Genomic DNA, 15,324 nt, shown 5'->3' on the forward strand with positions numbered 1-15,324 from the left:
AAGTCTGTGCTATTCAGTAACTATTTTATAACACACCCTAAAATCAGTTATTCACTGCATACATTTGTATCAACGATTGAGGAACAGCTTAAAAAAAGTGGCTTCATGCCCTTTACTGCCTTAACAACCTCCTAGCTTGTGAATTGTTCAACATTGACTCCAGTCTCCTAACACAGTGAGCTACAATCTGACGGATGGTTGTATTCAGTGTGATCATGTTGACTTTCATTACTTTATGCAATTGGTTTCAATGGAAAGGCCTATTAAATTGGTCAACGTAAAAGAAGATACATCAGACATGATGAATGTGTTCCTCTGACAATGTTCGATCAGAGCCAGGCAGCACAATGGCTCCGTGGTTAGCACTGCTGCCTCACAGCATTGGGGATCCGGGTTTGATCCCATCCTTGAGCGACTCTCTGTGTGAGGTCTGCACATTCTCCCCGTGTCTGTGTGGATTCCATCTGGGTGCTCCAGTCTCCTCCCACAGTTCAAAGGATGTGCAGGTTAGGTGGATTGGCCATGCCAAATTACCCTGTAGTGTCCAGGAATGTGCAGGCCAGGTAGATTAGCCATGGGAAATGCAGGGTTACAGGGATTGGTCTGGGTGGCTTGCTTTTTGGAAGGTCACTGTGGACGCGATGGGCTGAATGACCTGCTTCCACGCCATAGGGATTCTATCAACGTAGCAAGGAACAAAATGAAAAGATTTAAAGTCACCAGCAGCTGTGGGCAGAGCTGCTTTGAGGATTTTTGTTGCCTTAACTTTACAGTAATCCTTTTTGTGCTTTCCTTGGCGCTATTTGTTTTGGAATTGAGTTGCCTCTTCTAACTCTTCTATACTGGAGAATTTTGAGTGGGTGTGCTAGTTGACGGCTGGTTTGTGATACAGGGTTCAGTTACCACACCAGCTGAGGTTACCATAAAAGTTCTGCCTTCTCAACCTCACCTGAGGCGTGGTGACCTTCAGATTAAATCTCACCACCAGTCCTTTCTCTCATGAGAGAGCAGCCCTCTGGGCCTATGGCAACTTTATCTTTACCAGCTAGTTGCCTGTCTTTTACAACAGGCTTGCAGTTCTCCATTACAGCAATGATTGGTCCCTTTTTGATCCTGGGTGAAGATTGAACATTCCTCCAATTCAAATCAGACTGAAATTCTGATGGGAGGTTAGCCATCATTATTACTGGAGTACTGAATAGCCAGAATTTCATTTGGCCCCTGCAGCAGAATTGCATTTTTAGGAATTATGTGCTTCGAAAACTGAATTGCCGGGGACATCTCAATCATTGAAAATTCTGAACAGGAAACAGGATTTACTTAGAAAACCAAGAGGAGGCCATCTGACCCTTCAACGCTGCTCTGCTGTTCGATATGATCATGGCTGTTTCTCCCTTTGTTTTATTTGATTGCAGGAAAATATATTCCCTACTCTCTCAATTCTAGTAATCCCTTTACACAGTTCCTGATTTTGCTAAAAATAAGACTTTTGGTCATAACTTGGTAACAAGTAGGCAAGTATTCAGCAGTCATTTATTTATAAAGGTGTTGAACTGTTAAGATGTTCACCACGACAGTCAAAACCACGATTTAAAAACAGTTGGGAGAAGATAACATGCATCATAATCTATACCACAAACATACCTGTCATCTGCAGAGTGGCATTACAATCCCTTGAGTTTCCTTCAAATATGGTGTGTTATAAATTAAAATTACTTTCAACTTTACTAGTCTTACAGAACTGTCACATTTTATTTGAAATGGGCAATAATGGTGTTTGTTCCATGTGTAGTTGACCAAAATGAGGAAGCTCATCCTGAGCTGAAATTCAATAGCCAACTTTCTGCTGATGATATTATTCAAGAGAAGGAAGCACATATCAACAGTGTGAAGAAGGTGGGTGTTGTATTTCTGGATTTGAATGTTTAACATTGAATGTTTAATTGTCTATTTTGCTATATCTTCTAATATTTTCATGTTATTGAATGCGCACAGAATTAATGCCTGGGAGCAATATCTTATTTGACACTCCTGTATAAAATGTCTCAAAATTGTATCTGAATATGGTTGTTAACACTCTGAACAATTACTTTAATATGGCACTCAGGATGATTTTATGCAAATTGATAATCAAAAAGAAAAATATCTGTAATCTTACAATTAAAAGCATGTGATATAGGATGTTTTGCTTCAGTCAAGAATTTAATTCTAGTTGTGCAGCCAGGGGTTAGTTTAAAAAAAATCCATTATAAATTATAGAAACATAAAAATAAGTGCAGGAGTAGGCCTTTTGGTGTTTTGACTCTGCCCCACCATTCAGTATGATCATAGCTTATCATACAATCTCAGCGTCCCACTCCCGCTTTCTCCCCATACCCCTTGATCCCTTTAGTTGCAATGGCCACATCCAGCTCCCTCTTGAATATATCTAACTAACTGGCCTCACAGTTTTCTGTGGGAGAGAATTCCACAGGTTTGCAACCTTGAGTGAAGAAATGCTCCCTCGTTCAGTCATCAATGGCTTATCCCTTATCATACAGGAGAAGCTGAGATATTTGCTATTCTGGCATTCTGGTCAGATTTCAGTGCTGAACTTGTCAATCAGTTTGGACATGTACTCTACAAACAAAAATGTTATACAAATTCGTGGTGGGCACTGTTTAACATCATTGCACAATAGTGTTAGAATTAGAATTCCCACAGTCGGGAACAGGCCATTTGGCCCAACAAGTCCACACTGACCCTCTGAAGAGCATCCCACCCAGACACATTCTCCTACACCTACTACTCTGCATTACCCCTGACTAGTGCACCTACCCATCCCTGGACACGATGGGCAATTTAGCATGGCCAATTCATCTAACCTGCACATCTTTGGACTGTGTGGAGGAAACCAGAGCAAACCCACACAGAAACTGGGAGAAGCTTCACACAGACAGTCACCCAAGGCTGGGCTCGAACTGGGGACCCTGGTGCCGTGAGGCAGCAGTGCTAACCACTAAGCTGCTGTGCTAACCAAGTGTTGTGGTCATCAACACCACAATAGTGGTTGCTGTTCAGAAATGTACTCTGAAATCTTGAAAGGCGTTATATAATTGCTTGTCTCTCTTTACTTGTGTGGCACCCAGAATCCTTTATCCCAAGTCTCTTGCAGTGGCCTGACAAACCTTCAGGTGATCAGAGGTAAATGCAGCCAAATCTGGATGCAAGGCAAAATGGAAGGATTTTACAAGATCTTATCCAACATCAGCTCCTACCCCTTTTACCCATATCACCTCCTCATTGGTGCTCGTGTTGCAAATGTTTGGTACAATTGAGGCATCAAGACGGCTTTGGATGATTGTTTGGATACAAACGGTATCTAGGGCTACGGGGAAAAGACAAGAGATTGGCAGTATGGAATAGAATTGGTACAGGTACAATGGGTTGGATGGTCTCCTTCTACCAATTCTGTATCAATTCTGTGAACCTGTGACTCTGCTGTGTGTATGACTGTGTATGCACATGGTCTGGTGTGATTAAAAGCAATTGATACTAACTGGGGGAAGATTAGGGCTCATATCTAGGTTTCTACCTGGGAGAGGCTGGTCTGCAGTTGTGTCATGTGGGGTCTTGTGAGCAAACCTATGTGGAAGACAGACTACCACCAGATTAATATTCATACGAGAAACATCCTATTTATTTCAAAGTAGAATTGCCCTTGGTGAATTTTAAACACAAACTATGGGATTTGGGAGCTTCCGCTACCATTACTATTCATTTTAACCATGATGTGGAGAAGCCGGTGTTGGACTGGGGTGGACAAAGTAAAAAAAACCCCAACAACACCAGGTTATAGTCCAATAGGTTTAGTTGGAAGCACTAGCTTTCGGGGCACTGCTCCTTCATCAGGTAGCTGTGGAGCAGGATCATAAGATGCAGAATGTATAGCAAAAGGTTACAGTGTCATGCAACTGAAACGATATATTGAACAAACCTAGACTGCTGTTAAGTCTTTCATTTTTTGGAATGGGTTGCAGGTTTCAGTTCATTAATATGTAAATCCCAGAATTTCTTAATGAACCAAAACCTGCAATCCATTCTAAAAGATGAAAGACTTAAGAGCAATTGAGGTTTGTCCAATATATCATTTCAGTTGCATGGCACTGTGATCTTTCGCTATAAATTCTGTGTCTTATGATCCTGTTCCACAACTACCGGATGAAGGAGCAGCGCTCTGAAAGCTAGTGCTTCCAAATAAATCTGTTGGACTATAACCTGATGTTGTGTGATTTTTCACTTCATTCATTTCAATAATAAGATCCGAGAATTTTGAGAAGTATACGCTTGGACGCACACAAGTAGGATAGGGAAATGTTGCCAGAAACAGCTCCAAGCCCCTAGGAAGATAAATTAGTTTTACACCAGCGCCTTTCAAGCAGTGGGCCGTATGTCACAATAGGACTCACAGAATTTTGGAAATAGATTAACCAGTTTGCATAAAATAAAAGTGCGCTGATAAATTTTGTCTTGGACGAGAGTTAGCACTAATTTTCATGGACTTTGAGGAGACAATGCTGCCACAGTGATGTGCTCCCCTCATCAGAGTGACCAATAATTAACAAGAGTAACAGGTCAATGTAATGAACAAGAAGCAGATTTTAAATCAACAAAAAAGTCAATAACCAAAAAGAAACATATAAATAATCTTAAAATTAAAAGCCCATGATGTAGGATGTTTTGCTTATGTCAGGATTTTAATTTTAGTCGTGCAGCCGGGAGTTAGTTTCAAAAAAGATTTATTCCTATTATAATTATACTTATTGATTGACAATGGTTTTCTAAATTTTATTTGACAGTTTTACCTCATAACCTTTATAACATCCAAACTGCTGTCTGTTGCAATTTCCGTTCACTCACCTTTCAGAGCTGAAATCAAGATTTGATTAAGATTTAAGAGCATTCTAAATCAATTATAAATGTGTAAGTATTCATTAGGAGAAGGTGACTGAAAAGCAATTACTGTTTTCTTTTGTAGGTAATCGAAGATGCGGAACAGGACAATAACAAAAAGGTAAGCTCTGCTCATTCATGGTCTTGTGAAAGTTTAGCACTTTCTTCAATAAATCAGGTTTGCTGTCATAATTTGTTTATTAGAAGTGGAAGGGTATAATTGCAGATTTATCATTTACATTCTTTCAATTCTGTCTTGTCTGTTCTCGTTCATACCGCCACACCACCAACTACTTATCTCCAGAAATTACGGATTTTACAGATGGTCATTTGCAGGAAAAATGATGTTGCCTATGGACGCATCACACCTGCAAACCTCTGTTAACAAAAAGTGTAATCAATCAATATCAGTTCTACATTGCAAATACCAACTGAGTCTAGTTGCATTTTCGGTTGTTGAACCCTGAAAGTTGTTCCGTCTAATTACAGATAGAAGACCTTTTTATTCAAGGTGTTGAAACTTTTTGTTTTCAGTGCATGCAAGTGTAAATGAACATTTGTTGACTGTGTCCAGGATTGCTTGTACAATTACACGCATATATCTTAGAAATCTGGGCTTTGTTTTTTCCTACTCTGCCTAAACTAATACAAATCCATGTTGCACTCTAGTTGTTGGAACTTAAATAAGCTGGAATGGAGCTTCTTAGCACATGTCACGAGTCATGACGTCTGAGGTACAGATGGTTCTCTTTTAGTCTAACAAGATGCCATCACCCATATGTGCTGTGTCCTCAAACTGATCCCTAAGACTACTGTTTGAACACATGCATATGTCTAATCTTCCTTCTTGTTTATATTTTTATTGGCATTTACATGACAATCTGTGCACCATTGCTTGCCAAAAGGATAATGACCCTCTCAAACTTTGCACCAATATACTTGTGTCACTAACCCTTGGGAGATGCACAGGGACTTTGGATGAATATTCTTATTTCTCTTTCACTCACTATCATTTTCACCCTTGCTTTCTCCCTTTGTCTTTCACTCTCTCTTCTCTGTAATCTATCATATGGCTTTAAATTAAGGGGGAGTAGATATAGGACTGATGTTAGGGGTAGGTTCTTCACTCAGCGAGTCGTTAGTTCATGGAATGCCCTGCCAGTAACAGTGGTGGACTCTCCCTCTTTATGGGCATTTAAGAGGGCATTGGATAGGTATATGGAGGATAGTGGGTTAGTGTAGTTTAGGTGGGCTTGGATCGGCGCAACATCGAGGGCCCAAGGGCCTGTACTGCGCTGTATTCTTCTATGTTCTATGTTCTATGTTCTATATGGGAGGATGTTCTGTCTCAAATCTAGAGAAATAGAAAGCACTTCCTTCAAAGAAATTTGCCAACAGATTTGAATACAATTTATGTACTTTGTGCAGAGCAGTGAATGATAGGATTAAAATGAAGTTACTCCAACTCTATTACTTGCATGTAGTTCTCCAAACTGACATCCATAATTTCATATGGATGCATTGCACAGAGGGTCAAAATGCCCAAAACTTTGGCTTCTATATTATATGGAGAGGTCCAAGGAGCTAAACATATTTTGCTGGAGAATGAAAAATTGAGGGGGGAACATGAGACGAATCTTCAAAACAATAATAGGCATGAATAAAATAGATATAAATAGTATATTTAATGCCAGCTGTTATTTTTGTGTGTTCATTCATGGGATGTGGACATCACTGGATCCACTGCCCAATTGCCCGTGAGAAACTGTGGTTGTCTGTCTGGAGGTCACAAATACAAAATGAACAATCCTCAGGAAGTGAAAAAGAACTGCAGGAGCTGGAAATCTGAAATGAAAACAGAAATTGCTGGAGAAATCCACCAGGTTTGGCAGCATTTGGGGAGTTTTGAATCCTCAGCAAGTTCTGTTTGAGCAGAACAGGTGCCCATGAATTGTCATAAAGTATAAAATGGTCAGAAACATAACTTCCAATCCAGTGCTGAAGCATATTAATCAGAAGAAATTGAAATGACAGAAATACTTCATTGAGTAGAGCCGTGCCTATCCTATTGATCAGTGGTTGTAAATAGCGAGGCTATTTGTTAGTTATATTTGTGCAGAGTGTGTTTCTGTGTAAGTTTAGAAGAAAAATATATACATGTAAGCTTTCAAAATTGGTCCATTGGTGTTCAAACACGCAAAAGAATAGCTTAATTTCAGCTGCTCTCTCAAATCCCCACAATTGGCAGAAATTTCCACTGATGATAAACGTATCCTGTGGCATAGCCAGTTTTGAGGCAGGCACTGCTAAGCCAATGCCCTTTAATGAAAATAAATGTTGCAGAAATGTGCTTTGTGCCAGGCATAATTTGCATTTGAAATCCCATGATCTTTTGACCGGTTTCAGGCCAGTTGCGATGGCATACACAACAAGACCCAACGAAAACTCCAGACCATTGTGTCGATAGCATTGTGAATCTAAAAAATATTTGTGTTCCTGTTACTATACAGGATGAAAAGTTTGGCCTTCATTAATTAGCAATGTGTAAATTTAAGCATTGGAGAAAAATGTGATTTTTTTTGTGGTTCACTGATACATAATGGAATTCTAACACAAATCGATGCTCAAAATATTCTCTTTATTTTTAAAGGGGACGATAACTGTCGAAGATGAGCAAGCTTGGGTGTCATCCTACACGTATGTTGGTGCTACCACCAATATACATCCTTATCTATCTGCTATGGTCAACTACGCCCAACCTGTCAAATTTCAAGGCTTTCAGGTAGCAGAAGGTATGTAAACTTCATTAAAGTTCAGAATAATCATTGATGTATGTTTTGTCTGCTGATTTTACATTGTTGTTTTATTCATGAATAACGTGGTGTGACTTCATGTCTGCAATTTGAATATTAAATAGAACTTTACAACCTCAAATAGAAATGTAATTGAATGTTACACCCGTCTCAACCAGGGCTTTCCCAGAGAGTGTGCGTCCAGAGGAATATCTTACTTTATTAATTCTTCCCATGGGATCGCTGTCAAGGCCAGTATTTGTTGCATCACAATTTGCCCTTCAAATGAGTGACTTGCTAAGGCCATTTTAGAGGGCAGTTAAGAGTCAGCCATATTGCTATGGGTCTGGAGTCACATGGAGGCCAGACCAGATAAGGATGGCAGCTTCCTTTCCCAAAGGACATCAGTGATCCAGATGGGATTTTCCAGAAATTGATGGCTGTTTACTGGAGATGAGCAAACAAAAATAAGGCATAACCATTATTATTATAGATTGGAACATCTCTAATGAATGCAGAAGGACTCTGATCTAATATTGAACTAATACAAATTGTACATAACTGCCCTGTAGAAATCTGTGGAAAGAGAAGTGTTGGTGTGTGGTGTACAGTTGTAAAATTCTGAGAAAGAGTTTACATAGAAAATAGGAAAAGGAGTAGGCCATTCGGTCCTTCAAGCCTGCTCCACCATTCGATAAGATCATGGCTGATCATCCAACTCAGTAATTTGAAATAAAGAGCTGAGGATACTGATACAAACAAAAAACAGAAACTGCTAGAGAAACTCAGTAGGTCTTGCAGCATCTGTGGAGAGAAAAACAGAGCTAACATTTTCAACAGGAATAGTGTCAGAAGAGTGGAGGATAGCAAATGCTGTTCCCTTGTTCAAGGAGGAGGGTAAAGACAACCCTGGTAATTATAGACCAGTGAGCCTTACTTCGGTTGTGGGTAAAGTGTTGGAAAAGGTTGTAAGAGATAGGATTTATATTCATCTAGAGAGGAATAAGTTGATTGGGGATAGACAACATGGTTTTGTGAAGGGTAGGCCATGCCTCACAAACATTATTGCGTTCTTTGAGGTGGTGACCAAACAGGTAGATGAGGGTAAAGCTGTTGATGTGGTGTATATGGATTCAAGTAAGGCGTTTGATAATGCTCCCCATGGTAGACAATTGCACAAAATACAGAGACGTGGGATTAAGGGTGATTTAGCAATTTGGATCAGAAATTGGCTAGCTGAAAGAGGGTGGTGGTTGATGGGAAATATTCATCCTGGAGTTCAGTTACGAGTAGTGTACCACAAGGATCTGTTTTGGGGCCACTGCTGGTTGTCATTTTTATAAATGACCCAGATGAGGATGTAGAAGAATGGGTTAGGAAATTTGCAGTTGACACAAAGGTTGGTAGAGTTGTGGATAGTGCTGAAGGATGTTGCAGGTTACAGAGGGACATAGATAAGCTGCAGAGCTGGGCTGAGAGGTGGCAAATGGAGTTTAATGCAAAAAAAGTGAGGTAATTCACTTTGGAAGGAGCAACAGAAATAAAGAGTACTTGGCTAATGATAAGATTCTTGGTAGTGTAGATGAGCAGAGAGATCTCGGTCTCCATGTACATAAATCCCTGAAAGTTGCCATCCAGGTTGATAGCACTGTCAAGAAGGCAAACGATGTGTTTGCTTTTATTGGTAGAGAGATTCACTTTCGAAGCCATTAAGTCACGCTGCAGCTATACAAAACTCTAGTGCGGCTGCACTTAGAGTATTGCAAGTGGTCACTATTATAGGAAGGATTTGGAAGCTTTGGAAAGGATTCAGAGGAGATTTACTAGGATGTTGCCTAGTATGAAGGGAAAGTCTTATGAGGAAAGGCTGAGGGACTTGAGGCTGTTTTCGTTAGAGAGAAGAAGGCTGAGAAGTGACTTAATTGGGACATATAAGTAATCAGAGGGTTAGACAGGGTGGCCAGTGAGAGCCTTTTTCCTTCGATGGTGATGGCGAGTACAAAGGGACAAAACTTTAAATTGAGGGGTGATAGATATAGCACAGATGTCAGAGGTAGTTTCTTTACTTGAAGAGTAGTATGGGCATGGAATGCCCTGCCTGCAACAGTAGTAGATTCGCCAACTTTAAGAGCATTTAAATGGTCATCGGATAAACATATGGATGATAATGGAATAGTGTAGGATAAATGGGCTTCAGATTGGTTCCACAGGTCAGTGCAACATCGAGGGCCGAAGGGCCTGTGCTGCGCTGTAATGGTCTATGTAAGTCCATCGGTGGACCTTCTCTAACAGTTTCTGTTTTTGATTGATCCAGCTCAGACACCTGTTCCCACTTTCTTCCTGGAGCTTTGAGACCTTTAGCCTGAAAAACTATGTCAATCTCCCTCTTGAAAATCCCGAAACACAGGTGCATTTGGATTGTGAGGGTTGCAGGTCTTTGTTTGCAAATGCCCCCATGGCCTTTATATCTCAATTGTCTCCTGCAGCTCCACAGTCCTCTTAAAGGTCTCAGCCCCTACTGGTTGTCTTTGTTGTAATTAACCCAGTTACAGTCAGGTCTGTCACCCATGCATGACAGGTCCACCTGTGCTGGCAATGTCCAACCCTCATCTCCCCCCACCCCCCCTCCATAACCACACGACCCCCACCCCCCAATCCATGATGGCTACTCCACCAAAATCGTGCACTTCATCCCAAAGTCCTGTGTAATTATGGATTTCCGGGATCCTCTTCATTGTCTCTGTCACTGCCAAGTGCATCTGATTGGCTGTCATTACTAACTGGGCACTTCCAGTGACCATCCCCTCTCTCCTTCTTCAATTCAGGTGTCTTTACAGATGCCTGATCAGCGCTAGATTCAGGACCCATCCCTGGAAGAAGCAGAGCGGACCTCTCTGTCTGGCTCTTGAGATAGCCCCCTCCCACTGAGATAGAGTCATAGAGATGTACAGCATGGAAACAGACCCTTTGGTCCAACCCATCCAGATATCCCAACCCAATCTAGTCCCACCGGCCAGCACCCGGCCCACATCCCTCCAAACCCTTCCTATTCATATACCCATCCAAATGTCTCTTAAATGTTGCAATTTTACCAGCCTCCACCACTTCCTCTGGCAATTCATTCCATACACGTACCACTCTCTGTGTGAAAAAGTTGCCCCATAGGTCTCTTTTATATCTTTTCCCTCTCACCCTTAACCTATGCCCTCTAGTTCTGGACTCCCCAACCCCAGGGAAAAGCCTTTGCCTATTTACCCTATCCATGCCCCTCATAATTTTTCAAACCTCTTTAAGGTCACCCCTCAGCCTCCAACGCTCCAAGGAAAACAGCCCCAGCCTGTTCAGCCTCTCTCTGTAGCTCAAATCCTCCAACTCTGGCAACATCCTTGTAAATCTTTTCTGAACCTTTTCAAGTTTCACAACATCTTTCCGATAGGAATGAGACCAGAATTGCATGCAATATTACAACAGTGGCCTAACTAATGTCCTGTACAGCTGCAACATGACCTCCCAACTTCCAGAATAGCAATTATTTATCCCCACTCTTTGCTTCCTGTTAGTCAACCAATCCTCTATCCATGCTAATACTTTACCCCTAACACCATGCATCTTTATCTTATGCAGCAGCCTCTTGTGCGGCACCTTATCAAAGGCCTTTTGGAAATCTAGGTACACCACATTTACTGCATCCCCAATGTCCACCTTGCTCGTAACGTCTTCATAGAATTCCAAAAGGTTTGTTAAGCATGACCTGCTTGTCATGAACCCATGCTGCATCTGTCCAACAGGACAATTTCTATCAAGATGCCTTGCTGTTTCTTCTCTGACAATAGACCCAAGCATCTTCCTCACTACAGAGGTTAAGCTAATCAGTCTATAATTCCCCATCTTTTGTCTACCTCCCTTTTTAAACAGTGGCGTCACATTTGCTGTTTTCCAAGCTGTTGGCATTGCCCAGAGTCCAGCAAATTTTGAAAAATTACCACCAGTGCACTTGCTGTTTCTCCCACCATCTCATTTAGTACCCTGAGATTCATTCCATCATTGCCAGGAGACTTGTTTATCCTTAGCTCCATTAGCTTGCCCAATACTACCTCTTCCGTAATACTGATTGTTTTCAGGTCATCACTTACCTTCAGCTCTGTTACTTACTGGCATGTTATTAGTGTCCTCCACTGTGAAGACTGGTACAAAATACCTGTTCAATGCCTTGGCCATTTCATCATATTCCATAATTAACTGCCCCTTCTCATCCTCTAAATGAACAACGTTTACTTTTCCCACGCTTTTTTGTTTTATATTATTTATGGAAACTTTTTGCTATCTTTTTTTATATACTGTGCTAGTTCTGCTTCTCATATTCTATCTTAATTTTCTTTATAGCTCTTTTTGTGGCTTTCTGTTAGCCTTTAAAGTTTTCCCAATCTTCTACTTCCGTGCTGTTTTCGGCCATTTTATATGTCTTCTCTTTCAATTTGATAGCCTCCATTGTTTCCTCAAACACTCATGGCAGATTACCCCTTTTCTTACAGTCCTTCCTTTTCACTGGAATATACTTTTGCTGAGCACTTAGAAAAATTGCTTTGAAAGTCCTCCACTGCTCATCAACTATCCTACCATAAAATCTTTGTTTCCAGTCTGTAATTGCTTTCCCAAAATGCAGCACCTCCTATTTATCTGAATTAAACTCCATCCGCCACTTCTCAGCCCATTGGCCCATCTGGTCCAGATCCTGTTGTAATCTGAGGTAACCCTCGTTGGTGTCCACAACACCTCCAATTTTGGTGTCATCTGCAAACTTACTAACTGTACCTCTTATGCCTTATGCCACTCCTTCCAAGAGGATCCCTAACTCTGAGGTTGTTGATTATTCCTTTCTCATTGCACAGGATCAGATCTAGGATAGCTTGCTCTGTCGTTGCTTCCATTACATACTGTTCAAAAAACAATCACGGATACACTCAACAAACTCGTTCTCAAGGCTACCCTGACCGAGCTGGTTCGACCAATCAACATGTAAATCAAAATCCTCCATGATAATTTTTACAGGCATTAGTTATTTCTTTGTTTATTGCCCACCCCAATGTGATGTTATTATTTGGTAGCCTGTAGACTACACCTATCAGTGACTTTTTCTTCTTAGAATTTCCAATTGCCACCCAAATGGATTCAACCTTATTCAAAGAACCTACATCATCTCTCAGCACTGCCCTGATGTCATCCTTGAATATCAGAGCTACACCACCACCCTTATCTTCCTGTCTGTTCTTCCAAATAGTCTGATACCCTTGGAATTTTAACTCCCAGTCGTGACCATCCTGTAACCACTTTTGACTAAGTGACCATCCTGTAACCATGTCTCCGTAATGGCTACTAAATCATAATCATTCACGATATTCCCTATTTAATTATCACATCTTCACAAATTTGAACACTTGCCCCGCAAAAGACACCCTCTCTGACAGCGCAGTGCACCTTTAGTACTGCAGTGGAGAATCAACTTTGACTTTAGTACCCAAGCATGAGATTGGGACTTGAACCTACGGTTAAGAGTGCTACCAGTTAGCCCTGGCTGATACTGAAAAGAAGGTTATGAATATAAATGTGGAATCAGAACAGTAGAGAAAAGGCCATTTGACCCATCAAGTCTGTGCCGCCAAAACCAAACCAAATCTACACAAGTCCCACTTTCCAACACGAGCCCCATAGCCTTGAATGTTATGGCATTTCAAGTGCTCATCCAAGTATTTTTCAAAAGGTTGTGAGGTTACCCGCCTCAACTACCCTCCAGGCAGTGTATTCCACCTCCCTTATTACCCTCTGAGTGAAAACATATTTCTTCTCTAAACCACATGATTTTCACCTTCAAATTGTGCCTCCTCATTATTGATCTTTTGACTAAGGGAAACAAGCTGCTTTTTATCCACCCTGTCCATGCCCCTCATAAGCTTATACACCTCTATTGGGTTCCCCCTCAGCTTTCTTTGCTCCAAAGAAAACAACCCAAACTTATCCAGCCTCTCTTCATTGCTAGAGTGCTCCATTACAGGCTACATCCTGGTCAATCTCCTCTGCATCCCCTCCCATACAATCACATTAAGTCATACAGCACGGAAACGGACCCTTAGGTCCAACCAGTCCAAACTAAACCAGACCCACCTGCCTGCTCCATATCCCTCCAAACCTTTCCTATTCAGGTACCTATCCAAATGTCTTTTAAAGTTTGGAATTGTACCCACATCCACCACTTTTTGTTATAACTCAAACCTTCCATACCCACAACATCCTGGTAAATCTCTTCAGAGCCCTCTCCAGCTTAATCATATCCTTCCTAAAGCAGGGCAACCAGAACTGGACACAGTATTCCAGAAGAGGCCTGTACAATATCCTGTACAACCTCAACATGACGTCCCAGCTCCTATACTCAATGGAACTGAGCAATGAAGGCAAGCACGTCAAACACCTTCTTAACCACTCTGCCTATATGTGCTGCAAACCTCAAAGAATTATGCACCCGAACCCTAGGTCCCTCTGTTGTCTAGTGTGGGATTATGTTTGGCATGGACTGGTTACATTGAAGGGTCTGTTTCTGTGCTGTATGACTATAATTCTACGAGTACCCAATTAATTGTATAAGCACGATCCTATCCTTCCTATAGTGCAGAGTGCAAAAATCAAACCCCATTCTCCTGCAGTACTGAGGGCACTGTAGGAGGTCATGTCTTTTGGGGACGAGGAATCAAATTTGGGAAGATGTGATGCACTAAATGGAGAAGACAAGACACAATAAGGGAAATAATGCAATGTGCAATGTTGCGGTGGAAAACAATTCACACTCCATGCTTAAAAGTGACCAAGAATGCTTCATAATAAAGAAGGCTTATAATCGTGGGTATCCAATGTCGTATACAGTAGTCCCCCCGTACCCAAGGGGAATACATTTGAAGGCCACACGCGGATAGGTGCGCACCCATTCATTTCAAGGGAAAACCTGCCTTCCCAGCCCCCTGGGGTCCCTGGTTCTGGAACTTTCCCTATAATATGTTCAGGTCACCATAAACTGCGGAAATCGGACCCATGAATACAGGGGTCGCCCTGTATTTTAAACATTATAATTGTCTCATTCATATTAAATGTAACTCAAGTCTGCTCACCACTTGATGGCAACAATGGTGTCAGTTTCCTTTCTCCATGTCACATTATGCATACATTTCGGCATTAGTCCTTTAATTTATTCCAGTATTTTTAACTCTTCCTTCTCCCCTGCTTTTTAAGGAATACGTTTTTTCCTTCATTTCATAGAATGCCGCTATGATTTTCATTTTTCAGTTAATTCCCAAACATGCATCTGGTAAATAAAAACAGACAAGATAACACGCAGTATCAAAAACACATCTGTTGTCCAATAGCAGCAATAAAACCCGTTTCATTGTCTAGATTTCCTTTAAACTTTTCACAGTTCACCCCCTGCAGCATTTTCCTGCCTAGCAGACTGCAGCTACTGTAGATATTTTAATCAACCTGTTCAGGAATGTTATGACACACCTCTGGAGCAAGTGGGACTTGAACCAGGCCTCCTATTTGGGAGGTAAGGACACTG

General features: G+C 41.3%; 1 protein-coding gene across 13 annotated transcripts in view; it reads left to right on the plus strand.

The window, feature by feature from the left end:
• plcb4a (phospholipase C, beta 4a) overlaps positions 1 to 15,324 on the plus strand; it is a 546,496-nt gene that overhangs the window by 382,978 nt on the left and 148,194 nt on the right. For all 13 annotated transcript variants that reach the window (XM_043696592.2, XM_043696591.2, XM_043696594.2 and 10 more), the window contains 3 exons: positions 1,793 to 1,896; positions 5,018 to 5,053; positions 7,583 to 7,724. In XM_043696592.2, the coding sequence (XP_043552527.2) occupies positions 1,793 to 1,896; positions 5,018 to 5,053; positions 7,583 to 7,724 (282 nt within the window). The remainder of the gene's footprint in view (positions 1 to 1,792; positions 1,897 to 5,017; positions 5,054 to 7,582; positions 7,725 to 15,324) is intronic.

Source organism: Chiloscyllium plagiosum, unplaced genomic scaffold (assembly GCF_037043375.1).
Source record: "Chiloscyllium plagiosum isolate Xiang-an unplaced genomic scaffold, Cpla_swu_hap1 HiC_scaffold_10, whole genome shotgun sequence".
Taxonomy (NCBI): domain Eukaryota; kingdom Metazoa; phylum Chordata; class Chondrichthyes; order Orectolobiformes; family Hemiscylliidae; genus Chiloscyllium; species Chiloscyllium plagiosum.